Source organism: Xenopus laevis, chromosome 2L (assembly GCF_017654675.1).
Source record: "Xenopus laevis strain J_2021 chromosome 2L, Xenopus_laevis_v10.1, whole genome shotgun sequence".
NCBI lineage: Eukaryota > Metazoa > Chordata > Amphibia > Anura > Pipidae > Xenopus > Xenopus laevis.
The window spans coordinates 184,175,434-184,201,008 of record NC_054373.1 but is presented as its reverse complement, the minus strand read 5'-3'; the positions used below and the strand labels follow the sequence as shown (position 1 = coordinate 184,201,008).

The 25,575-nt window shown below is 42.1% G+C and overlaps 2 protein-coding genes across 2 annotated transcripts in view; both read right to left on the bottom strand.

Annotated features, from left to right (window-relative positions):
- capn5.L (calpain 5 L homeolog) overlaps window positions 1-25,575 on the bottom strand; it is a 52,887-nt gene that overhangs the window by 2,298 nt on the left and 25,014 nt on the right. Inside the window, 10 exon segments of the mRNA NM_001087339.1 lie at window positions 227-363; window positions 1,149-1,270; window positions 1,500-1,696; window positions 2,152-2,274; window positions 2,460-2,655; window positions 2,981-3,058; window positions 3,356-3,549; window positions 3,677-3,869; window positions 4,996-5,204; window positions 19,306-19,437. Of these exon segments, the coding sequence (NP_001080808.1) occupies window positions 227-363; window positions 1,149-1,270; window positions 1,500-1,696; window positions 2,152-2,274; window positions 2,460-2,655; window positions 2,981-3,058; window positions 3,356-3,549; window positions 3,677-3,869; window positions 4,996-5,204; window positions 19,306-19,437 (1,581 nt within the window).
- Window positions 10,850-12,870, bottom strand: omp.L (olfactory marker protein L homeolog). Its single transcript, XM_041582818.1, has one exon. The coding sequence runs from the start codon at window positions 12,312-12,314 to the stop codon at window positions 11,838-11,840; it is 477 nt and encodes a 158-aa protein (XP_041438752.1). The 5' UTR covers window positions 12,315-12,870; the 3' UTR covers window positions 10,850-11,837.

Genomic DNA, 25,575 nt, shown 5'->3' with positions numbered 1-25,575 from the left:
ACAGAAATCGAATTAAAGGATTATCTCCATGATGGTCAACAGGAGGACCTCCATAAGCTGTAGAACTACAACTCTAGAGACTTTGTCGGAAGATGTAGTTCAAGGACACCTTGAAGGTCCTTGCAGAGATCTGAGGAATTCTGGGAATCTCCCTATGGGATAATACTGACTTCGGTTATTTACTTGGTTAGTTATTTTACTTCACCCCATTAAAATGTCCACATACCTGAACCACAATGGGCTGCCCAGGCTTCTTCCTGTAGAAAACGCCTTTGACATTAAATTTCGGCTCCAAACAGTCTTTTATGACAGGGGACTGCACTTTGTTTCCTTCACAGCTGATAATCACGTATGGGTCAGCACCTGGGAACGAGAGAGAAGGACCAATGTTATTTTTCAAGTTCTCGCTCACACCAGTGATTGACAGGTTTTTTATAGATATCCAGGCAAATGCAAAACCCAATCTCCCATATCAATTCATCTCTAAGGGCAGAGACACGTGTGGAGATTCGGGGAGATTTCGGCCTCAAGAGAAAAAGAAAACGCTCTGAGTGCCATCCCACCGGCAATTTCGTTTGTAGCCGGCGGAAAGGCAGTTCGGGGAGATTAGTCGCCCGAAGAAGAGGTGATTTGTCGCCGGGGCGACTAATCTCCCCGCATCTCCACGTGCCTCTGCCCTAAGGGGTTTCCTTTCATTTATATCATATCAAGAAACCAATCAGATTTGCTTTAAAACAGTCTCTTATCTTCTGATTGCTATGGGTTACTAGACCTGGGACAAATGTTTACATTTGCTGGAGACCCGAAGTGATAGGATGGTTTAATTTCAGAGTATTTGGCCTGTACCTTGCTGATAAACCCTTTGATCCAGACACCAACAATATAGCGTTTTCCCAAAAACCAGGTAGTTAAGGTGGGGGGGGTGGGAGAATAGAATTGCCTATTGGCTATTACTGGCCTGTTAAAACAATTACATTAAGGTAATGACATGGCATGTGGGAACCCTTTGGCACTCCCTGCCACCCCATTTCTGAAATGTGGACACAGCAACCTGAGGGCACTAGCAACGCCTTCTACTCACAAGCAATGGGGCACCTTTAATACAAGGACCAGGTACATATAAAATCCGATGGCCATCAACCAATTACCTCCGTCGGAATCTTGCTTCTTGAGTCCCAGGGCTGAGACCACGTGCACCTGTGACACCAGCTGGGGGTACCCACATAGCCCCGACCAACAAGTCCTGGTGGGTTCATCCAATTTCAGTTCACTAGATAACACAGATACAACAGATGGAAAAGGAAACCTACTAAGATCAAGATCTCATTCACCTGCAGCTAAAAACACAACTCCCAGAGCCCTCCATAATGGTGAAGGTTCTAATTTTGCTGGGGGCCCAGTCCTCTTTAGATCAGATGATCATGCCTGGTTACAAATACATGCCCCAAAGACTTAGTAACCAGGCCATGGATCTTCTAGTTGGGACCATATGGACTTACCAGCAGTTAGAAGGCACATCAGTAAAAATTCTGAGCAGGAATTCTTCCGTGTGACCTGGATCAAACGTGGTGGGAATAACGACGTATCTCCCCTCCTTCAGGTCAATACGTAGGAAGACACTGCGGGAGTTAATGTAGATGGAGCTGGCCACTTTGGGCTGAAGGGTGTGCATCCGGAACTTGCGGTTCAACTCCACCTGAAACACAGGATTTAGTCTCAGGGAATGTTTATTTACAGGAGAGCTTTGTGGTGCTGGGAGTTGTGTTTTCTTGCCCCACTGCCTCCTCCTTGCCCTAATATACCTGCATATTGTTACCCACAACTTCAGGGCAAGTGTCCAAATCTGCATCTCCTAGGAACAGGACAGAGGGACAAAACCCTAAAGCATGGATACCATGTCTGAACCACATAACCAAAATCAGAGGAATAACTACAGAGGGAGCCAACCCTGCAGGGGGCCCAGGAGGTATAGGCCCAAATCAATTAGTAATTTTAATTTATATTGGTAAAACAGGACAACCTCTAGATAGTTTGGGGGCCCTAAAATTATTTTGCTGTGGGGCCCAGTAACATCTAGTTCCACCACTGACCCAAGTATTTCATATATGTGTTTCTGGCAAACATGACCACCATGAGGGGCAACCTCCTCACCTGGTGAATTTCAAAACCTATAGCGAGATTTTCTGCTTTGCCATCCTTCCGGGTGGTCCTCTTCGTCTTCTGCTGGAGGCAAACCAGAACTTCATCTTCCGGCTTCTTTACATCAAACACGAACTGCACAACAATAAGATCATTCAGCTGATTGTAGATATGAACATGGGTTGGCCAAACACAAGGGCTTTTAAAGGCAATAAAAAATCCTACACAATTGTTCCAAAATATGTTACAAAAATGGGTCCATGCTGTCTTTTTAAGAATATTCCTATTAATCCCCAAATGAAGTAGTTGGCCACTCTCACCTGTGGGTTTTGAAGGTAAGTGCTCTTGTGGTTGAGGCACCCCCCGCTGCGATTCTGCAAAGGGTCCTCGTGTTTAGTCCAAGAGGATCGCAGCACGGCCTCCTCCCATGTCTTGTAGATGCTCAGGTAGGAGGTGTTGATGAGTCTGCACATTATGATGTCTGTGTAATACTTGCAGAAATCCTCAAAGGTCATCCTAAAACAGGCCAAAATCACATTAATAGAAACAATAGAAACAAAAAACCCACAGCCATGCCCAGTCCATTGTACATGTCATATGGTATAACCAGTAACCATACATAAGAACCCTTCAAATTACATTCCCTTCCCACTTACCCATCATTCTGCTGGAGAAGACCACCTAGCCTAGGTGATTGGGTAGAGACAGGGCTCGTACTCTAATTCTGCTATGGCAAGTTTTGGCCACAACTGCTGCACTTATCAAGAGAAACCCTTCCACTCCCGTCAGCTAATACGTCCAAGTTGCAAGGCAGGCACAGGTCTCCACCATTTCAACTCACCAGAACTCCCCGTCGTCCTGCACGGTGACACCCAGCTTCTCCCGCTCACTCTTGCTCACCTTCTGCCACTCTTCGGAGCTGTAAAATATCAACATGGCACCGTGTAAGGAAAGGTGTGTGACTTTGCCAAGGCACCGGTGCTGATAATAACAGGACATGGACAAAGATGGTCAATAAAGCCCGGGAATGGCCGTATATGAACTTAAAGGGCATATCAACCCATTCATCTTTTTCAATTTATAGGCAGTTTCCATGTATATTGATATCTCCAATCATAACCTGTGCTGTACAGCGCTACAGAAGATGTTGGCAATTTATCAATAAAAGATTTTAATTAAAAGAACGAGCCCATCAGTCTAAGTTCAACAGCTGTACCTGTCACTCCAAGGTCCGTTCCATTCTCTCTCCCCCCACGGATTACGCATGCGGATCATATCAAGCTTCTCTGACTTGAAAAAGGCCAGCAAGCCGTGGCCCAGCCTCACTTTTCTCACATCTGTTACGGCATAGGCATGACCCTTCACAAGGCCGCAAGCCATACGGGCTTCCATATCACTGGCTGAGGTTGCCTAAATGTTTGGGGCATAAGATTAAGCATCAATGAATACAAAAGTATAAAATCTTGATTTACTATGAAAAAAAACTTGGATCTAACACCACTTCCTGATTCTTTCTATGACCAAGGCTTGTGCTCACCCTGATGGAGCAGCTGATGAGACCTCCTCGGTTTTGGACCTTCAAGACTCTCTCAAAAAGGTCATTTCTTTTCTCTGCATCGGTGGCAAAATGCCCCTCGGAGACATCAATGGGCTCCGAGACACCACCGGTGAAGTCCACAAGGGCATCAGCCGTATTTCCTCCATCCAACGCTTCATAGCACCCGGCTAATCTGTAGTGAGCAGATGACAACTTGTTATACATGTCTGAACAACATATTCTATTACAATGATGATGTCATTCAAAGAAGTCTATGAATCCTATGGCCACACAAAAAAAAGGTGAAACCAACCCATAAATCTCACGTTGGACAGGGCTGCCATATGGTACTGCAAAAAAGGAATGGCGAGAACTTCTCCGTGCCTTAGATCCCACTTACATTTGGATAGGCCTCTTCTACTTTTGGATCTGTGAGCAGGGCCAGTAACACTTAAATGGGGTCAGTCAGCGCCGGATTTGCTGGGCAGGCGCCCCTAGGCCATGCGCTCCGCACGGTCCTAGCTCCCGCCCGCACTACCACACGAGCACCGGAGCACTGGGGAGCACAGGCTCCTCACAGAGCGGCTGGGCGGCATGCCGCCCCCAAAAATGTGCTGCCCTAGGCCCGGGCCTATGTGGCCTCGCCACAAATCTGGGCCTGGGGTCAATGGTTGAGAACATAATAAGTAGGGCACTAAAGCTGTAGAATTAGAAGCTCTGGGCACTATGGTGGAGGAAGCAAATGATATAGAGTATATAAATGGCAGATAAAGAACCAAGGCCAAAGTACAGGTATAGGATCCGGAAACCCGCTATCCAGAAAATGCCAAATGACGGAAAGCTGGTCTCCCATAGACTCCATTATATCAAATAATTCCGATTTTTAAAAATGATTTCCTTCTTCTCTGTAATAATAAAACAGTAGCTTGTACTTGATCCCAACTAAGAAATAATTAATCCTTATTGGATGTAAAACAATCCTATTGGGTTTAATTCATGTTTACTTGATGTTTTAGTAGACTTGAGTTGTGAAGGTCCAAATTATGGAAAAATCCCTTATCCGGAGAACCCCAGGTCCCGAGCATTCTGGGTAACATGTCCCATACCTGTAACAGTAATCTGGTCCAACATGGATTATTTTAGGCAAATTAGAGTAGGTAATTTAATTAAGGGGTAACTGTAGCCAACAAACACTAGTAGCACTCCTGATACCGTGTAAATATGAATTAAAAGCCAGTGGGTCAGTCCAATCTAAATAGGGGTACAGGTATGTGTAAACGGTAAAGAAAGACCAATCAGTAAATCCCAGCATCACCTACTTGGCATAAGCTTTCTCCACCAGTGCGCACCACAACTCATTCTTCTCATTGGAGTGGCAGTAGATGAGTTCATTGTTGATTGTAGGGAGACGATCATCGATCACCACGTCTACCCAATCCCCGAACTTCCAGAAATGGAAGTGGAAAATTCCGGCATAGTTTTGTGGCTTGTCTGCGAACCACTCTTGCTCCTTCCAGTCGGGAATCACCTGTAGGGAGGAGGATACGCTGGTTATTTTGGTGGCTCCAGAGAACGGGGCGCACAGATTAGTTATGATGGGGACAATAAACGGATGGGGACTATAAGGGCAGAGTCACACGCGAAGATTCAGGGAGATTTAGTCGCCCGGTGACAAATCGCCTCTTCTTCAGTTGAATAATCTCCGCCAGCTAGAATCGAAATCGCTTGCGGAATGGCACTCGTAGCGCTTCGTTTTCCAAAGTTGCCTCACAAGGAAACTTCAGGCGACTTCAGAAAATGAAGCAATCCGAGTGCCACCCCGCTGGCTAGAATCTGAATGCAGTTTTGGGGAAATTAGTCGCCCGAAGAAGAAACAATTTGTCGACTAAATCTCCCAGAATCTTCGTGTGTCTCTCTGCCCTATACGAGAAGGCTAAAGAGCTGCTTACAGTCTCGGTACCATCACTAGGCAGTGTTTGGGGTGTAGCGCACACAAGTTGCCAAAATGTAATGGATAAAAGGAGCGTCTCTCTACTTGTGAGAGTCACAGTAATTAACATATATATATACACAGTATAATATTATATATATATATATAGTGAATAAAGTACCCCCTCTTGTAAATTATAAGGATATTACAAGATACCGAGGAGTTTCATGACCATATAAAAACTCCAAGGTAACTTCTAGTATCCTCATATTGTACAACATATTGTACAACTGGGGGTACTTTATTTATCATAATACACAAGTTTCAGTGAGTCATGTGACAGAAATGACATCACTACTCACTGTTTATAACTGATGACATCAGAACTCACCGTTTATAAGGATATAATTTACAAGATATTCATGGCTTTTGTGTATTATAATAGTAATATTTAACTACTACAAGTATAATATGCTCTCTGGGGTTTTAAGGGCTGGTTCACCTTTAAGATAACTTTTAGTATTTTATAGAATGGCTAAATCTAAGCAACGTTTTAAATTGGCCTTCATATTTTCTTTTTTATGGTTTTTGAATTATTTGCCTTCGTCTTCTGACTCTTTCCAGCTTTCAAATGGTGGTGGTGGTGGGGGGGTCACTGACCCCATCTACAAAATCAAAATCTCTGTAAGGCTACAAATCTATTGTCACTTTTTATTATCCATCTATGTATTCAGGCCTTTGCTATTCGTATTCCAGTACAGGTATGGGATCCGTTATCTGGAAACAGAAAGTTTCTGAATTATCCGAAGGCCGTCTCCCATAGACGCCGTTTTATCCAAATAATCCCAAATTTTTAAAACTGATTTCCTTTTTCTGTGTAATAATAAAACAGTAACTTGTACTTGATCCCAACTAAGATATAATTAATCCATATTGGAGGCAAAACCAGCCTATTGGCTTTATTTAATGTTTATATGGTTTTCTAGTAGACTTAAGGTATGGAGATCAAAATTACGGAAAGATCCATTATCTGGAAAGCCCCAGGTCTCTAGCATTCTAGATAACAGGTCCCATACCTGTATCTTATACAAATCAATGTATAGTTGCTAGGGTAATCTGGATCCTAGAAACCTCTGAGCTCAGAGAGCTGCTGAATAAAAGCGAAATAAAGGTGGCCATACACTGGCAGATAAAGCTGCTGATAAAGGTCGTTTAAACAAAGGTCTCCAAACAAACGGATCTTTGAGTCTATGGCCAGCTTAAGTCAAAAACCTCAAATAATAAAAATAAAAACAAAAACCCCAATTGCAAATTGTCTCAGAATATCATTCTCTACATCAGTGGTCCCCAACCAGTAGCTCGTGAGTAACATGTTGCTCTCCAACCCCTTGGATGTTGCTCCCCGTGGCCTCAAAGTAGGAGCTTATTTTTGAATTCCAGGCTTGGAGGCAAGTTTTGGTTGTATAAAAACCAGGAGTACTGCCAAACAGAGTCTCAATGTAGGGTGACAATCCACATCGGGGCTGCTGAATGGCCAATCATAGCCCTTATTTGGCAGCACAGGAACATTTCTTATGCTTGTGTTGCTCCCCAACTCCTTTTACTTCTGAATGTTGCTCACGGGTTCGAAAGGTTGGGGATCCCTGCTCTACATCATACTAACAGTTAATTTAAAGATAAACAACCAGTTTAAATGGCATTTTCCCCCCAAGGGGCTCCTCTGATTCAGGGAACCAGAGCCAGTTCTGCCATACACTGGATTTATTTATCGACAATGGCAGAAAACAGACACGCACTCCAGGAGCCAGTCGGTGCCTGTCGACAGAGCCGTGACTCTTGCTGCTCATTATTCTCTATTCCATGTGAGATTTGATTACTTTCATCATCTGGCAAAGACAATTGTCCATATGTAGAGCCGGATTTCTTGACACGGCACCCCGAGGCCTCAGGGTCCTAGCGCCCACCTCCTGGGGAGACCTTCCACCCCGCGAGCGCATGCGTCATAACGATGAGAAACTCTGCGTAGCCCATGCGGTTTACGATGCCACCCCTAGAATTTAGCCGCCCTAGGCCCAGGCCTCACCACAAATCCAGGCCTGTCCATATGTTCTCAGTGAGCAGAGTCCTCCCATATATAAGACACCATAGTTCAATCAATGTGTTATGAGGAATAACGCCATTTTCTTGCCAAAAACCAAGTTGTCGAACCTTCGTCCAGCTCAAAATATAAAGAAGATACAGGGGGCTCATTTTATTGGTATTATTATGTGGTGACCACATATGTCCAGATTTAGTCTCGTAATTTGGCAAGTCTTAACACTGTGCCCAACCATGTGTGGCACCTCAGGGGCGGCACCTTAAGAAATGGGAGGAGCTACAGCTTCCGCTTAAGTCCACCCTTTAGCCACCTGCATGGAACAGTCCTCTTGGACCCATATCAGACTATTCATCCGACAGGCTATTTGGCAGAAAAGCTGGCAGTTTGGCCAAGTACCATCACCCAAGATAGCAAGTTTAGGTCCCTACTATAATTCTTCCTGGACACAGGCCTGGATTTGTGGAAAGGCCACGTAGGCCCAGGCCTAGGGCGGCAGGATTTTAGGGGGGCAGCATGCTGCTCAACCACACCCACATTGGTCCAGATGATGAAAATTTGCACTAAAAAAGGGGAGGGGACAGGGGCGACAAACAGCAGTGGGCCTAGGGGCGCCCACTATGTAAATCCGGCCCTGCCTGAACATTAAACCTGCCGGGACAACACCTGTGCCTTGCTATGCTCAAGAAGAACTGGAGGGGAGTACCAGTGGGAGCAGATAAGGGGAAATACTGTGAAATCAAGCTGCATATTTTTAGGGCGTCACCCATATTTAGACCCCTGGCAGGGGCAAAGTAAGTGTCATGGTCGTAGTGTGACAAGGGCCTGCTTGGAGGGTTTGTTACTGAAATGTCCTGACTTTCTCTTTGATCTCCTGCACCGAACAGCCAGAATAGATACTTAGATACTTTTGTAAGATAAGCAGGTCTCTTGGGGTAACGGATTTGCAGCTTAAAGGGCAATTCACCTTCATTAGCAAAACTGTAATAACACAGAAAAACCACAGAAATGTGTGCAAACTTTCATAACCTGCCCAATTTTGTAAAATGGACATAGTAATTAGGGGGTGTGACCAAAAACATGGGTGTGGTCAAAAAAATCAACGTGATCTGCGCAGCAAATCTTTTTGTCCCTCTTTCTATTTCCAAAATGTTGGGAGATGTGATCTTTACATTGGACTGATACCCTGTGGCCATTGTAACCACATTTTCTTTGCATATTTAGCTCTGTGGCCATGCACGGGCCGATAAAAGCTGCCGACAGACCGGGTCGGCAGCTTATTGGCCCCCCCCCGATGGGCTTCCCCGAAAGTCGGCCAGATCTCGATCGGATGGGACTAAAAATCCCGTTGGATGGCGGCCGCATCTGTTCGTTGAAGCGGTCCCGCAAACCGACCACCCGTTACCATTCGTTAGGGTCCGATCGTTGAGCCCTAGGGCCCACGATTGGATCAGCCCGATATTGCCCACCTCAAGGTGGACACATCGGGGAGAGATCCGCTCGTTTGGCGACATCGCCAAACGAGCGGATCTCTCCATGTATGGCCACCTTTACTCTCCCTGCGGTTAACTGACTGTCATTTCTGCTTTCATTTCCTGACTGCAACTGCCATCCCCATGTAACACTGACATACAGAGGCAGTTAGTATTCTAATAACACAGCAGGGGAGTCAGGGTCCTGTGGGGAAGGCACAATACAGAAAACAACATAAAAATAAACAGGGGTCCTCCCAGTTTTCCCTCCTGGTTACCAGTTCTCACGTGGCCCTGGACAAATAACCAGCTAAGAAAGAGTTGCTGCACTTTCCTATAGTAAAAACACAAGAAGCTCAGCTCTTAAAGGGGTTGTTCACCTTTAAATTAACTGTTAGTATGATGTAGAGAGGGATATTCTGAGACAATTTGCAATTGGTTTTCATTTTTTATTATTTGTGGTTTTTGAGTTATTTAGCTTTTTATTCAGCAGCTCTCCAGTTTGTAATTTCAGCCGTCTGGTTGCTAGGATGCAAATTCCCCTAGCAACCATGCATTGATTTGTATAAGAGACTGGAATATGAATAGGAGAGGCCTGAATAGAAAGAGGAGTAATAAAAAGTAACAACAATACATTTGTAGCCTTACAAAGAATTTGTTTTTACTTGGGGGTCACTGACCCCCATATGAAATCTGGAAATAGTCAAAAAGCAAATTAAAAAAAACAAAAAAAAACTATAAAAAATAAATAATGAAAACCAATTAAAAAGTTGCTCAGCATTGGCCATTCTATAACATACTAAAAGTCAACTGCAAAAGTGACCCAACCCTTTCACGTGTGCTCTCCTGTGGGTGATCTCACCTTAACCCGTGAAATAACACCGACATCTATTAATGAATATTAATGAATTAACCTTTTCATGGGCACCACATTACGGCCACACGGACAAAAGAAAAACCCACTAAAAATATTGTTCTCAAGCTTAAAATGAACTTTATTTTCCAATATATAAATACATAAAATACACCAATGTGAATAACATCAAACCTTTGAATGAATTAAAGGAACAGTAACACCAAAAACTGAAAGTGTTTTAAAGTAATGAAAATATCATGTAGTGATGCCCTGTACTAGTAAAACTGATCTGTTTGCTTCAGAAACACTACTATAGTTCATATAAACAAGCTGCTGTGTAGTAATGGCGGAAATTGAAAAACGGCTATATGGCACAGGATAAATAATGGATAACAGATAACATTATGTTCTACAGAGCTTATCTGCTATCTGCTGTGTAACTTGAGCCTTTTCTCCTTTGAATAGCTGCCCCCATTGCTACACAGCAGCTTATTTATATAAATAACAGTAATGTTTCTGAAGCAAACACAGCAGTTTTACTAGTGCAGGGCAACACTGAATTGTATTTTTATTACTTTAAAACAATTTCATTTTTTGATGTTACTGGTCCTTTAAAGACTGACATGTCTTAGTACAGGTATAGCATCTGTTATCCGATGACCCGTTATCCAGAAAGCTCCGAATTACGTAAAAAAGGCCGTCTCCCATAGACTCAGTTTTATCCAAATAATCCAAACTTTTGAAAACATTTTAAAAATAAATCAGTAGCTTGTACTTGATCCCAACTAAGATATAATTAATCCTTATTGGAGGCAAAACCAGCCTATTGGGTTTATTTAATGGTTACATGATTTTCTAGTAGATTTAAGGAATATCCAAATTATGGAAAGATCCCTTATCCGGAATACCCGAGGTCCCGAGCATCCTAAACCTGACAGACCATGACCACCACCCTTCCACTGAACCCACCAGCAGTCTCATATACTCAGGACCCTCTTAGACACGAATACCCCCAGGGCCTGACCCCTCTTAGACACGAATACCCAACCACTGGACACGGATTTGTAATCCTTGAATATAAAGAAGCATTTGGACATCCAAGGTGCCAAATTTACCCTTCCCTGGTTTAGGGGCTAATGAAAACCTTTGGGACCCTCACTGAAAATGCTTTCCCTATACACACTGCATAATGGATTCTGATTGGTTAGTAAAGTACATTTCTGGGCTCCGAAGCCTTTGCCATAAAAGATACCCAACCTGGACAAGGTGCTGAACATCGACATAATACCATAGTTTCATCAATTGCTGAGAAGTAAATTTTATTTTGAGTTCAGTGTTAGGTGGGTACAGGCTACAAGGTCTGGGAATTAGGGTTCTTCAAGTCCCACCTATAATAATGGAATTATACAAAATACCAATGACATTTGTGTCTACTGATCAAGGATGGCCTATTCAGAATGTTTGATGGTTATTTCTCTACACTTGGTAACATACTGCCCCTCTACACTAATGAAGCCACTTAGTGCTATGTACTATAGACTACAGATAATCTACCAGGAACATCGTTAATAATCAGGATAGAAAGAATTCAGTTTTGGTGGAAAGCTGATCGTCATTATTCATACACTGGAGGACAAGTCCATTTGGCAGACATTAAAGGATGTTAATTATTCATGCTTAATTGGACCATCTAAAGAAGAACCGAAGTTGGAGATCAGTGGTTGAAGTCCATTTGTGCTCAACACAAATATATTAATAAATCACAAGTAAAAATGTTTTTTTGTCCCACATTAAAGGCTCTTTCAGTTTTAGGCTCTGAAGCCAATGGAACATTCAATGGTAGCTGGGTCAGCGCCATCTAAGAAAGTGATGACAAAGTACATAACTTTGCGTATTTTGGCCAACTCTGCAATCCTTTCGCCAAACTCTTGGGCATCAGCCTCATTGCACTCTACCTCGTCGTTGGCATCTTTTTTGTAGAAGACAGCTGAAGGTTCCAGAAGCTGCCGGGTCATAAGGTTGGTAAGGTCTGGGGTCCAATGCTGGGAGGTGCCAGTGATCATGACTTTGCCCGGTGATTTCAAATGCACTTTCCACCAGAGGAATCGGAGCTTCTGCTTGGAGAAATCCACACGGTAGACGTACTCGTTGGCTCTGAGGAGCATCTCACCCTCTTGAGGTTTGGCGTTCTTTTGCTGGAGGGTTTGGACTCGGATACGCATGCACTTGGTAAGCTGAGTATCCTCGATGAAAGGAAGCTCCATCTCTGAGGTTTCAGATGCCATTGCTCCTCAGCCGTTCTTGTGATCTACGTCTGCTTGCCTCTGCAACTCAACCCCAACTACAAACCCAAAGTCTGACTCCCTCCTCTTCATCTGCCTCACACATAAACTCTGCTAAGCAACGTGGCCCATTGATGCAACGCACCCCTCCCGGGGATTCCTGCGGATGCTCTCTTGGTTATTTAGAGGTTACCAACACGTAATTGCCTATGTAAACAAATCTACAAGGAGCAGATATAAAGTTGCCTTAGAAACACTTTATGAGAAGGGAAATACTAATGGCTGTCAGTCTGCGAAACATCTCAGAACACTTGGCCCTCTTCTTGAGGAGCAAAAGGGTTGACTTCAGGCATCTCAACCTGCTCTGCAACTACAACAAGTGTTTGGTTTCTGCACCTTCTAAGCATCTGCAACCACTAGTTCAGGGTCCAAAATAGATGTGCTGACAACGCTATAAATGAAAAAAAAACAACAAAGTACCACAGAACAAAAGGAACTACTAAAAGAGAGTTATTATGTCGCACAATCTATAACAAATTGGGTGTACAATGAAAGTGTGAACAAGGGAATCACATCTTGGTGTAATTAAATATTAGTTACTTCAATTAATAATTCAATTCATATTGTGGAAGACAGAAAAGAGTGTCATTATTGAGTATTGTGAAAACCAAAAACAGTTAATTCATAGTTAAAGCGCTAATAGTGTGTAAAGTGTCAATTGTCTGGTACGCAGTTCACAATATGGTGTGCAAACAAGGGTTAACTACTGAAGGAGCTATACGCCTGACGCGCGTTTCGACTGTGAAGGCTTTCTCAAAGGCCTCTGAGAAAGCCTTCGCAGGGACGAAACGCGCGTCAGGCGTATATCTCCTTCAGCAGGAGGCGGAATGGTGGAAAATCCTATATTTTCCTAAATACAGGTACATGGACCTTCCATATCCTCATCACAATTACACAGACTCCTCACATGGGCAATTGTTCCTCTCCAATACCAGGTGCTGCAATAGAACTAGTGATTGGGAATAGGCCAAATCTATTTAGGTGGCAGTTAACCCTTGTTTGCACAACGTATTGGATTTTCTTGCCTGTAGTGATGTAGTTTTAAGGATATGTTACTTTTTGAATGGTCCGCCTGACGTTCCTATACACCCCATTAATTACTTTATTTATTGTGCCGCATATACTCTCTCGTGATCCCCACAACATATTATGTGTAACTAGAGGGCATTTAGGTCGATGTAAGATCTGGGTGGGACCAGTATATCAATCTATAACAGATGCTGTAATCCCAATAATCTATATACCAGATCAGCATACATCATTCAATTTTAAGAGTTTTTAACGTGTGAATTTTTCTCTCATTTTTTTATATTTAAAGGGGCCATTAAATGTTATGTTTTAATTGGGTTATTTATTTATTAGTGGAATGTGAACTGCGTACCAGACAATTGGCACTTTAACTATGAATTAACTATTTTTGGTTTTCACAATACTCAATAATGACACTCATTTCTGTCTTTCACAATATGAATTGAATTACTAATTGAAGTAACCAATATTTAATTACACCAAGATGTGATTCCCTTGTTCACACTTTATTCCAGCACAAAACACCATTCATTTTACACCCAATTTGTTATAGATTGTGCGACATAATAATTCTCTTTAGCATTTTCTTTCTTCTGTGGTACTTTGTTGGTTTTACTCTTGTAAAAGCCCCTCTAGGTACAAAAGCTAACCCAGGATACTTTGCCTCGTTTCATGTAAGGGGTACATCGTAGAATGTTTCTGCATGGCTATGAGCCCTTTAAACTTTGTGGGTAATTGACATAAAGTCTGATGGGTACAGTTTGGTAACTCTAACCCAGGCAGTGGTGAAACATTTTCAGAAAAGTCAAGCTGCTTTAGATGGTCCTCTACTGCATACCTTGTCCTGCATTATTCATAGACATGTCTTTTGTACTTTGCAATCATTTTTTTTATCAATGGGCCCAGGGGCAAAGTCCTGTCCCTGCCCCACCCTTACTGCAGCTCTGATTATTCCATAGGAGAAAAAAGCAAGGAAGAAGTGACGGAGGTAGTTACCGATACTGGAGAACAGTCCCAGGAGTGGTCACAGATTTACCGTTTGACGCAATAGATTTCCTATGAAACCATGGATGTGTTCTATTCTTGCACCACTTGCATCATTCTCCTTCATCTCATCCATACTCCCGGTAGAACTGAATTACTGGCACCAGAATATTTCATGTCCAGAAACTATTCTTGATTTTGTCAGGTAAAGAGTCACATGTTGGGTGACACCCAGCTGAGCATATTAACCCTCAAACAGAACATGGGGGCCACCACATAATACAGGCCTCCATGAACCTAGGGCTTGAATACCCCAGAACAACTCACGGCAGATAAATACACAGGTTAAATACAGGGCAAATTCCATGTATAATACCCCAGAACACACATCAGATAAATACAGTGCCAATTCCATGTATAATACCCCTGAACACACAGCAGGATAAATACAGTGCCAATTCCATGTATAATACCCCAGAACACACAGCAGATAATTACAGTGCCAATTCCATGTATAATACCCCAGAACACACAGCGCCAATTCCATGTATAATACCCCTGAACACACAGCAGGATAAATACAGTGCCAATTCCATGTAAAATACCCCAGAACACACAGCAGGATAAATACAGTGCCAATTCCATGTATAATACCCCAGAACACACAGCAGATAAATACAGTGCCAATTCCATGTATAATACCCCAGAACACACAGCAGATAATTACAGGGCCAATTCCATGTATAATACCCCAGAACACACAGCGCCAATTCCATGTATAATACCCCTGAACACACAGCAGATAAATACAGTGCCAATTCCATGTAAAATACCCCAGAACACACAGTAGATAAATACAGAGCCAATTCCATGTATAATACCCCAGAACACACAGCAGATAAATACAGTGCCAATTCCATGTATAATATCCCAGAACACACGGCAGATAAATACAGTGCCAATTCCATGTATAATACCCCAGAACACACAGCAGATAAATACAGTGCCAATTCCATGTATAATATCCCAGAACACACGGCAGATAAATACAGTGCCAATTCCATGTATAATACCCCTGAACACACAGCAGGATAAATACAGTGCCAATTCCATGTATAATACCCCAGAACACACAGCAGATAATTACAGTGCCAATTCCATGTATAATACCCCAGAACACACAGCAGATAAATACAGTGCCAATTCCATGTATAATACCCCAGAACACACAGTAGATAAATACAGTGCCAATTCCATGTATAATATCCCAGAACACACGGCAGATAAATACAGTGCCAATTCCATGTATAATACCCCAGAACACACAGCAGATAAATACAGTGCCAATTCCATGTATAATATCCCAGAACACACGGCAGATAAATACAGTGCCAATTCCATGTATAATACCCCAGAACACACAGCAGATAAATACAGTACCAATTCCATGTATAATATCCCAGAACACACGGCAGATAAATACAGTGCCAATTCCATGTATAATACCCCAGAACACACGGCAGATAAATACAGTGCCAATTCCATGTATAATACCCCAGAACACACAGCAGATAAATACAGTGCCAATTCCATGTATAATACCCCAGAACACACAGCAGATAAATACAGTGTCAATTCCATGTATAATACCCCAGAACACACAGTAGATAAATACAGTGCCAATTCCATGTATAATACCCCAGAACACACAGCAGATAAATACAGAGCCAATTCCATGTATAATACCCCAGAACACACAGCAGATAAATACAGTGCCAATTCCATGTATAATACCCCAGAACACACAGCAGATAAATACAGTGCCAATTCCATGTATAATACCCCAGAACACACAGCAGATAAATACAGTGCCAATTCCATGTATAATACCCCAGAACACACAGCAGATAAATACAGTGCCAATTCCATGTATAATACCCAGAACACACAGCAGATAAATACAGTGTCAATTCCATGTATAATACCCCAGAACACACAGCAGATAAATACAGTGCCAATTCCATGTATAATACCCCAGAACACACAGCAGATAAATACTGTGTCAATTCCATGTATAATACCCCAGAACACACAGCAGATAAATACAGGGCAATTCCATGTATAATACCCCAGAACACACGTCAGATAAATACAGTGCCAATTCCATGTATAATACCCCAGAAAACAGCATAAACACCCTATGCCATCATTAAATTCCCCCATGGACGCAGCATTACGAAATATTGTTCCATTTTTTATAGGGACATTCTCCAACCTGACATTTAACAGGTTATCTGGTCGCTGAGGGGTCACTAATTGCAGCAAATAGGAAGCAGATTATTCTTAGCATGGGTATTATTATTATTATTATTATTAGTCATATTTATAATCACTAGACATTCTCTTCGGGCCTCTCCTGATCTTCTAGTCTGTCAGCTAAACCGCAGCCCCAAAACTTTAAATCAGGGGCCTTTTCCAACTTTGCCCCTGGGTCGAGGGTGAGCCGGTAAAAGCACTGGGCTTCTAACAGAGAATAAAACAGAGTTTAGGGAAATATAATGAAGGGACTCATTTGACTGATGACAGTGTCTCGTTAAACGCAAACACTAATTAGTCCTGGGGAATCTCCTCCGAGAGGATACGTATAGGAAACAGCTGGAAGTTTCCACTCCTCAACTCATCTGGGATAAGTCAAAATAACCCCTGTGCGTTAGTAACAGGATAATGGGATATTGCTATAGCAACCCACCATTGTTATATGGTTATAGTAACTAGTGCCGCTGCTTATCAATTAGTCTGCTGATCATTACTCATGGGTAACAGTTACTCATAGAGTAGAAATACACAGAGACGGATCTAGAGTGGGACATAAAGAACAATCGTCATGGACCCCAAGCATTACAGGGGCCCCTCGGGAGGAAATGAATAGTACCAAGGACAATATATTATAGTGTATTATAATTGTTAGCTCTTGTGTCCAAGCGCAGGCAACCACACCGTGGGAGGGTAAGCGGTACAGAAGTACCCACGATGCATGGGGAAATTTGGGAAAGGAGTTAGGTAGGTAGGCAGGCACTGTAGGTCATAGAGCAGACTGGAAAGGAAAATAATTTGGGGTACTAGACAGGCTGCAATTTAGTATTAATGCTGAATCATCAGATGAATATAGAGACCTGCTATACTGTATACAGAAATGTTATATATTCACAGTGTATGGGCTTCTCAACCAAAGAAGGTTTTTTAAATTCAGCCTGGACTCTGCACTAACACTCCAGTGATGCACTTACTGAGAGCTCCATCCCAGCCAATCAGGAGTAATAGAGATAAATGTACCAAAATCACCCCCCAGAGACAAGGATCAATCACTCAAATGTGATCAGACAAAACATTTAATGGTTTATAGGAAGAGGCACTTTCCTCCTGTCCCCAATGAGCAGCGTGTGTATAATTACTGTAACTGCTGCTTCTAAAGCACTTCCCAGTCCATTTACTGGTGTTACTGGTCCTTTTAAGGGGAACTAAAGCCCAACTAATTAATTAGGTAGAAATGTTGTACATGATGTTTTGTGCTTCTGTACCAGCCCAAGGCAACCACAGCCCTTTAGCAGTAAAGATCTGTGTCTCCAAAGATGCCCCAGTAGCTCCCCATCTTCTTTTCTGCTGATTCACTGATTCACATGCTCTGTGCTGCTGTCACTTACTGAGCTTAGGGAGCCACTCACAATATACAGTACACATAGAATAGAAATGTCACAATATAAGGCTGATTAGTAATTAATACACATAATTACTACATGGCAGCACAGAAACCAGTGCAATTAGCATCAGAATTTAATAATCAGCAAACCTGTAGCATCAGCTTATATTAAAGGGGAAGCTCATTTCAACAAAATGGAACAATTTTTCTCCTGTGACTTTAATTACCTTTAAAGCAAAATACATTTCTTTATATGGACGACAGATATGAGTAATGACCATTCAGCCCATGGTACTTACAGATAATCATTATACCCGTGGATTAAAGGGCAGGGAGTGCAGGGCTAATACTCATAGTACTCACTGATACTGCACAAATTGACATAAACAGGACGAGTCTGTACTCTGGGGAGACAGAACTATATAGGCACCGGGCAACTGGTCCGAGATACGGAGTTAATGAGCTTCACTAACGCTCCCCTGGGACTCGAGTCCGGCAGTCTCTTGAGATCATGTGAGGAGCAGTTACTTCTGAGACTGAGAACATGGCCCAGTTCTACTGCAGCACCAACACCTTGTTTTATTAATCAGCTCATGTCTCTCAATCCAGAGCTACTACTACTTGTACTGGAATAAAAGCTGCTGAGTGTGTTATAATAAACATATACTGTATATACCTATTATAGGGATATGAGGAGTCACTGAGGAGTTGTTCTGTGACCATATAAAGGCACAAGGCTGCAGGCTGAGTTATACAGGGAACTCTGAGTATCACTCATGTATTATAAGGGATAATGTACCCCCTACTGTAAATGATAAGGATATTAGAAGTCACTGAGGGGTTGTTCTGTGACCATATAAAGGCACAAGGCTGCAGGCTGAGTTATACAGGGAACTCTGAGTATCACTCATGTATTATAAGGGATAATGTACCCCCTACTGTAAATAATAAGGATATTAGAAGTCACTGAGGGGTTGTTCTGTGACCATATAAAGACACAAGGCTGCAGGCTGAGTTATACAGGGAACTCTGAGTATCACTCATGTATTATAAGGGATAATGTACCCCCTACTGTAAATGATAAGGATATTAGAAGTCACTGAGGGGTTGTTCTGTGACCATATAAAGGCACAAGGCTGCAGGCTGAGTGACAATATATATTTTAATATTTTATTGTAAATGGGAATTAGATGAGGAGGAAGATCTACTCGGGGTGCGACTTACCTTCTGCCATAGTTGCTCACGTGAGGCCAGGGAGGAGCAGGCGGCAATGAACCAGCAGTTTCCAACTTGGCCTTGATGCAAATCATGTGAACTAATCCCGTCCACAAACAGACGAGGGTCACTGCAGAATTCCTGCCAAACAAGATAAAGACAGACAGACACCGTCACATTGTTGTTTTCTTTCAAATCGGAAACAAGAGAAACTGTCAATTGATCTGTGTTCAGCCACATTGATTGGGAGGGGATTATGGATCCAAAGCATTAGCAACAGATCTTTGTGGCAAGTCACAATCTTTATAGAAGTCAGAGAAACGAGATGGGAAAAAATATAAAATAATAATATTATTCGGTTTCTGCTCAGTAACCCGAGGACCCTTTAATCAGATTCCAGCTCCAGTCTCACTGCAGGGCCCAGTAGATTTATTTAACGTACAGAACGATCTCCTAACGTGTCCTGGCTTCTGGCAATGCCATTATTTCAGCCAATCAATATTTAACTCAGACCTCTCTCTCTATTAAAGGGCAAATTCCTCTCCCGTCTATTGCACAGTGAGATTAATTATGGTACCAATTATAGCAATATATTGCTGAATGCAACAACCCATAGAAACCTTAGTGCAGCTCCTTCTCTCTCTATCATGGCCCTAAAATACTGATCTGAGGGAAAGAATTAGCCCACTTTTCTGCCCCAGAATTGGGGAAGAGGAGAGAATTATCACTGGTGAGAAAAAGAGAGATTTTTAGTAACTGGGCTTGAAGCTGTTTTATCTGATAGTAATGGCTGTATATACATGAATGGGACACAAGGGGGCAGCACTGTATAGTCGCTACACATTTAAAATCAGACCAGTTTTACAGCCAAAACTTTTCTCCTATATGTGCCTGTAAAATGATGTTTCTGGTTCCTTATTAATGCTCCACCGGAGTTAAAAGTAAAGCCTTAATGCCCTTTATAGGATAAGTAAACCTTAAAAATAAGTGAATATAAAACTAATGAGGGGGCTATTCTAAGCACTTTTATAATTTACATTCATTATTTATTTTGTTTTTATTCCAAGATATTAAGGGATACATGTATTGTTAATATGAATGAATTGTGTTACAACAGCGCCACCTGCTGGTCAGTTTCCTACCAGTCTGACCAGCAAGTAGTCAAGGAAGTTGTCAGGAGTAAGAAAGAGGCTGATGTTCTTCTGTTTAGGAATAAAATTAGAAACCTTTCTCAAATCTTTACTAAGCAGAAGAACATCAGCCTCTTTCTTTCTCCTGACAACTTCCTTGACTACTTGCTGGTCAGACTGGTGGGAAACTGACCAGCAGGTGGCGCTGTTGTAACATTTCATTCATAATAACAGCACATGTATCCCTTAATATCTTGGAATTAAAACAAAATAAATAATGGATGTAAATTATAAAAGTGCTAAGAATAGCCCCCTCATTCGTTTTATATTCACTTATTGTTAAGTTTTACTTATCCTTCATGGGTCCAAAATGACTCTCTCCCTAATCAGTGTTTATATATGTCGGGATCCAGTGGAAGGATAATATATTCCCTCCATGGATCACATCTGGGGGGTACCAGTGCCCAAAACAAGTCCCTCTTATTCCTTGCCACCCCCTCATGCCACACACTTGCCAAACAGGATCAGCACAGGGTTTAGGTGATGGCTCTAAAATGAATTTGGGTGCAATGTATAGGAAGGAGGAGACTGTAGATAACCAGTGGGACAAATCTACATATAGCTTTTGTCAATTCCCTCCCTAAAAATAACCCTGCACTCCAGATAAACCCACTTGTAAATAAAACCCAGAATCTGCCAACTGGCCACTAGAGGTCACTGTTTCACTGGAGCCAGACTGCACTGCTGCCAGGAACTACTGACACTGTTGCACCTTCTCTCCAGCTTTGCAAAGAGGAATTGTCTCCCTTTATTAATTCCCGAATGGCGGCTTACGTTGGAGGCACACTGGGACTTGGTCGACCACCATCAGAATAACACCCCCCCCCCCCCAAAAAAAAAAAAACTGCCTAAAAATTTCCCCTCTCACATTTCCCAGTAGCAGCCCAGGAACCTCACTCACTAAACTGTCACAATGTGATCTTGCTGCTGAGAAATGTATCAAGTAATGTATCAAACTGCAGCATTATAGGAAGTAACAGAACATTACAGTTTGCACTTTCAACCATGTGGTTGCTAGAGTCCAAATTCCCCTAGCAACCATGCATTGATTTGAATAAGAGACTGGAATATGAATAGGAGAGGCCTGAATAGAAAGAGGAGTAATAAAAAGTAGCCATAACAATAAATGTGCAGCCTTACAGAGCATTTGTTTTTTTAGATGGGGTCAGCGACCCCTTTTTGAAAGATAGAGTCAGAAGAAGAAGGCAAATAATTGAAAAAAAACTATACAAAATAAGGGCCAATTGAAAAGTCGCTTGGAATTAGTCATTCTATAACATACCAAAAGTTAACTTCAACTTTGTGTTAACTTTTAGTAAGTTATAGAATGGCCAATTCAAAGCAGATTTTCAATTGGTCTTCATTTATTTTTTTTATAGTTTTTAAATTATTTGCCTTCTTTCCAGCATTCAAATGGGGGTCACTGACCCCATCTAAAAAACAAATGCTCTGTAAGGCTACAAATGTATTATTATTGCTACTTTTTATTACTCACCTTTCTATTCAGGCCTCTCCTATTCATATTCCAGTCTCTTATTCAAATCAATGCATGGTTGCTAGGGGGATTTGGATCCTAGCAACCAGATGGCTGAAATTGCAAACTGGAGAGCTGCTGAATAAAAAGCTAAATAACTCAAAAACCACAAATAATAAAAAAATAAAAACCATTTGCAAATTATCTCCGAATATCCCTCTGTACATCATACTAACAGTTAATTTAAAGGTGAACCACCCCTTTAAGCAACAATATTTCCCAGCATTCTGTATGGGACAAAAGTAGGACTTTTCTTTGCTCACAAACTCAAACAGCCGAAGCCAAGATCCTGATGATTTTTGGATTCTGAGAAGGAAACTCTGGAGATTTCAAGATTTGGAGTTTGGAAGAGAAATTCAGGTCTGTCGCTGGGACAAGAACATCTGCTCCCCGGCCCCAAACTCTGAGCACAAGTCCAGGCCCAACATGGAAACGTTGGATGATTCATGTGTCTCTGCACCAGGAATACAAACAACTCCCCGTACCATTAGATAAACACACGGAATAACTCCCTGTACCATTAGATAAACACACGGAATAACTCCCCGTACCATTAGATAAACACACAGAATAACTCCCCGTACCATTAGATAAACACACGGAATAACTCCCTGTACCATTAGATAAGCACACGGAATAAAGCTGGTGCTGAGTGGGGAGAGCTGCACCATAAGAACATACCACTGGGAGCTGCCATGTTGCTTATTTCTGCACATTAGCCCTAAATGAGGGGAGTCCAATCTCCTGCAGATACTGTTGGACTGCAACTCCCAGCACCCAGAAGTAACAGGAGGACTGTGGAAGGAAACCAGAGCAGGAGAAAGAAAACCCACAAATACCGGGGTAAATGCAAAACAGTCTGTGCCCTGATCTAACCCAGGGCCCCATTATTAGAGATGTCGCGAACTGTTCGCCGGCGAACTTGTTCGCGCGAACATCGGGTGTTCGCGCTCGCCGGAAGTTCGCGAACGTCGCGCGACGTTCGCCATTTTGGGTTCGCCATTGTTGGCGCTTTTTTTTGCCCTCTCACCCCAGACCAGCAGGTACATGGCAGCCAATCAGGAAGCTCTCCCCTGGACCACTCCCCTTCCCTATAAAAACCGAAGCCCTGCAGCGTTTTTTCACTCTGCCTGTGTGTGCTGAAGAGATAGTGTAGGGAGAGAGCTGCTGCCTGTTAGTGATTTCAGGGACAGTTGAAAGTTTGCTGGCTAGTAATCGTTTTGATACTGCTCTGTTATTGGAGGGACAGAAGTCTGCAGGGGTTTGAGGGACATTTTAGCTTAGGTAGCTTTGCTGGCTAGTAATCTACCTTCTACTGCAGTGCTCTGTATGTAGCTGCAGTGGGCAGCTGTCCTGCTTCTGATCTCATCTGCTGACTGCTGCAATAACAGTAGTCCTTGTAAGGACTGCTTTTATTTATTTTTTTGTTGTTTTACTACTACTACTACTACTACTATAAGAGCCCAGTGCTATTAGTCTAGCAGTGTTGGGGAGTGGGACTGGTGTGCTAATCTGCTGCTCCTAGTAGTTCAGCAGCACCAACTTTAATTTTTTTTTTTTAATATTCATTTTTTTTTATTTTACTTTTTTTTATTTTACTACCGCTGTAGTAGTGTATAAGTTGACCTTTTAGGCATTATTTGCCCTGTAGGCATTATTTGCACAGTGTTTTCTTCAACCCGCCATCTAGCTGTGTGACCTTGTTCACATTCTGTCTAAATATCCATAATATTACCGTCTCCAGAAAAAACACCGGAGTGACTTTTTTCAAGCAGCCATAATATATTTTACGTAATCCGTATCCACCGCTGTAGTAGTGTATACGTTGACCTTGTAGGCATTATTTGCACACTGTTTTCTTCAACCCGCCATCTAGCTGTGTGACCTTGTTCACATTCTGTCTAAATATCCATAATATTACCGTCTCCAGAAAAAACACCGGAGTGACTTTTTTCAAGCAGCCATAATATATTTTACGTAATCCGTATCCACCGCTGTAGTAGTGTATACGTTGACCTTGTAGGCATTATTTGCACAGTGTTTTCTTCAACCCGCCATCTAGCTGTGTGACCTTGTTCACATTCTGTCTAAATATCCATAATATTACCGTCTCCAGAAAAAACACCGGAGTGACTTTTTTCAAGCAGCCATAATATATTTTACGTAATCCGTATCCACCGCTGTAGTAGTGTATACGTTGACCTTGTAGGCATTATTTGCACACTGTTTTCTTCAACCCGCCATCTAGCTGTGTGACCTTGTTCACATTCTGTCTAAATATCCATAATATTACCGTCTCCAGAAAAAACACCGGAGTGACTTTTTTCAAGCAGCCATAATATATTTTACGTAATCCGTATCCACCGCTGTAGTAGTGTATACGTTGACCTTGTAGGCATTATTTGCACACTGTTTTCTTCAACCCGCCATCTAGCTGTGTGACCTTGTTCACATTCTGTCTAAATATCCATAATATTACCGTCTCCAGAAAAAACACCGGAGTGACTTTTTTCAAGCAGCCATAATATATTTTACGTAATCCGTATCCACCGCTGTAGTAGTGTATACGTTGACCTTGTAGGCATTATTTGCACACTGTTTTCTTCAACCCGCCATCTAGCTGTGTGACCTTGTTCACATTCTGTCTAAATATCCATAATATTACCGTCTCCAGAAAAAACACCGGAGTGACTTTTTTCAAGCAGCCATAATATATTTTACGTAATCCGTATCCACCGCTGTAGTAGTGTATACGTTGACCTTGTAGGCATTATTTGCACACTGTTTTCTTCAACCCGCCATCTAGCTGTGTGACCTTGTTCACATTCTGTCTAAATATCCATAATATTACCGTCTCCAGAAAAAACACCGGAGTGACTTTTTCAAGCAGCCATAATATATTTTACGTAATCCGTATCCACCGCTGTAGTAGTGTATACGTTGACCTTGTAGGCATTATTTGCACACTGTTTTCTTCAACCCGCCATCTAGCTGTGTGACCTTGTTCACATTCTGTCTAAATATCCATAATATTACCGTCTCCAGAAAAAACACCGGAGTGACTTTTTTCAAGCAGCCATAATATATTTTACGTAATCCGTATCCACCGCTGTAGTAGTGTATACGTTGACCTTGTAGGCATTATTTGCACAGTGTTTTCTTCAACCCGCCATCTAGCTGTGTGACCTTGTTCACATTCTGTCTAAATATCCATAATATTACCGTCTCCAGAAAAAACACCGGAGTGACTTTTTTCAAGCAGCCATAATATATTTTACGTAATCCGTATCCACCGCTGCAGTAGTGTATACGTTGACCTTGTAGGCATTATTTGCACAGTGTTTTCTTCAACCCGCCATCTAGCTGTGTGACCTTGTTCACATTCTGTCTAAATATCCATAATATTACCGTCTCCAGAAAAAACACCGGAGTGACTTTTTTCAAGCAGCCATAATATATTTTACGTAATCCGTATCCACCGCTGTAGTAGTGTATACGTTGACCTTGTAGGCATTATTTGCACACTGTTTTCTTCAACCCGCCATCTAGCTGTGT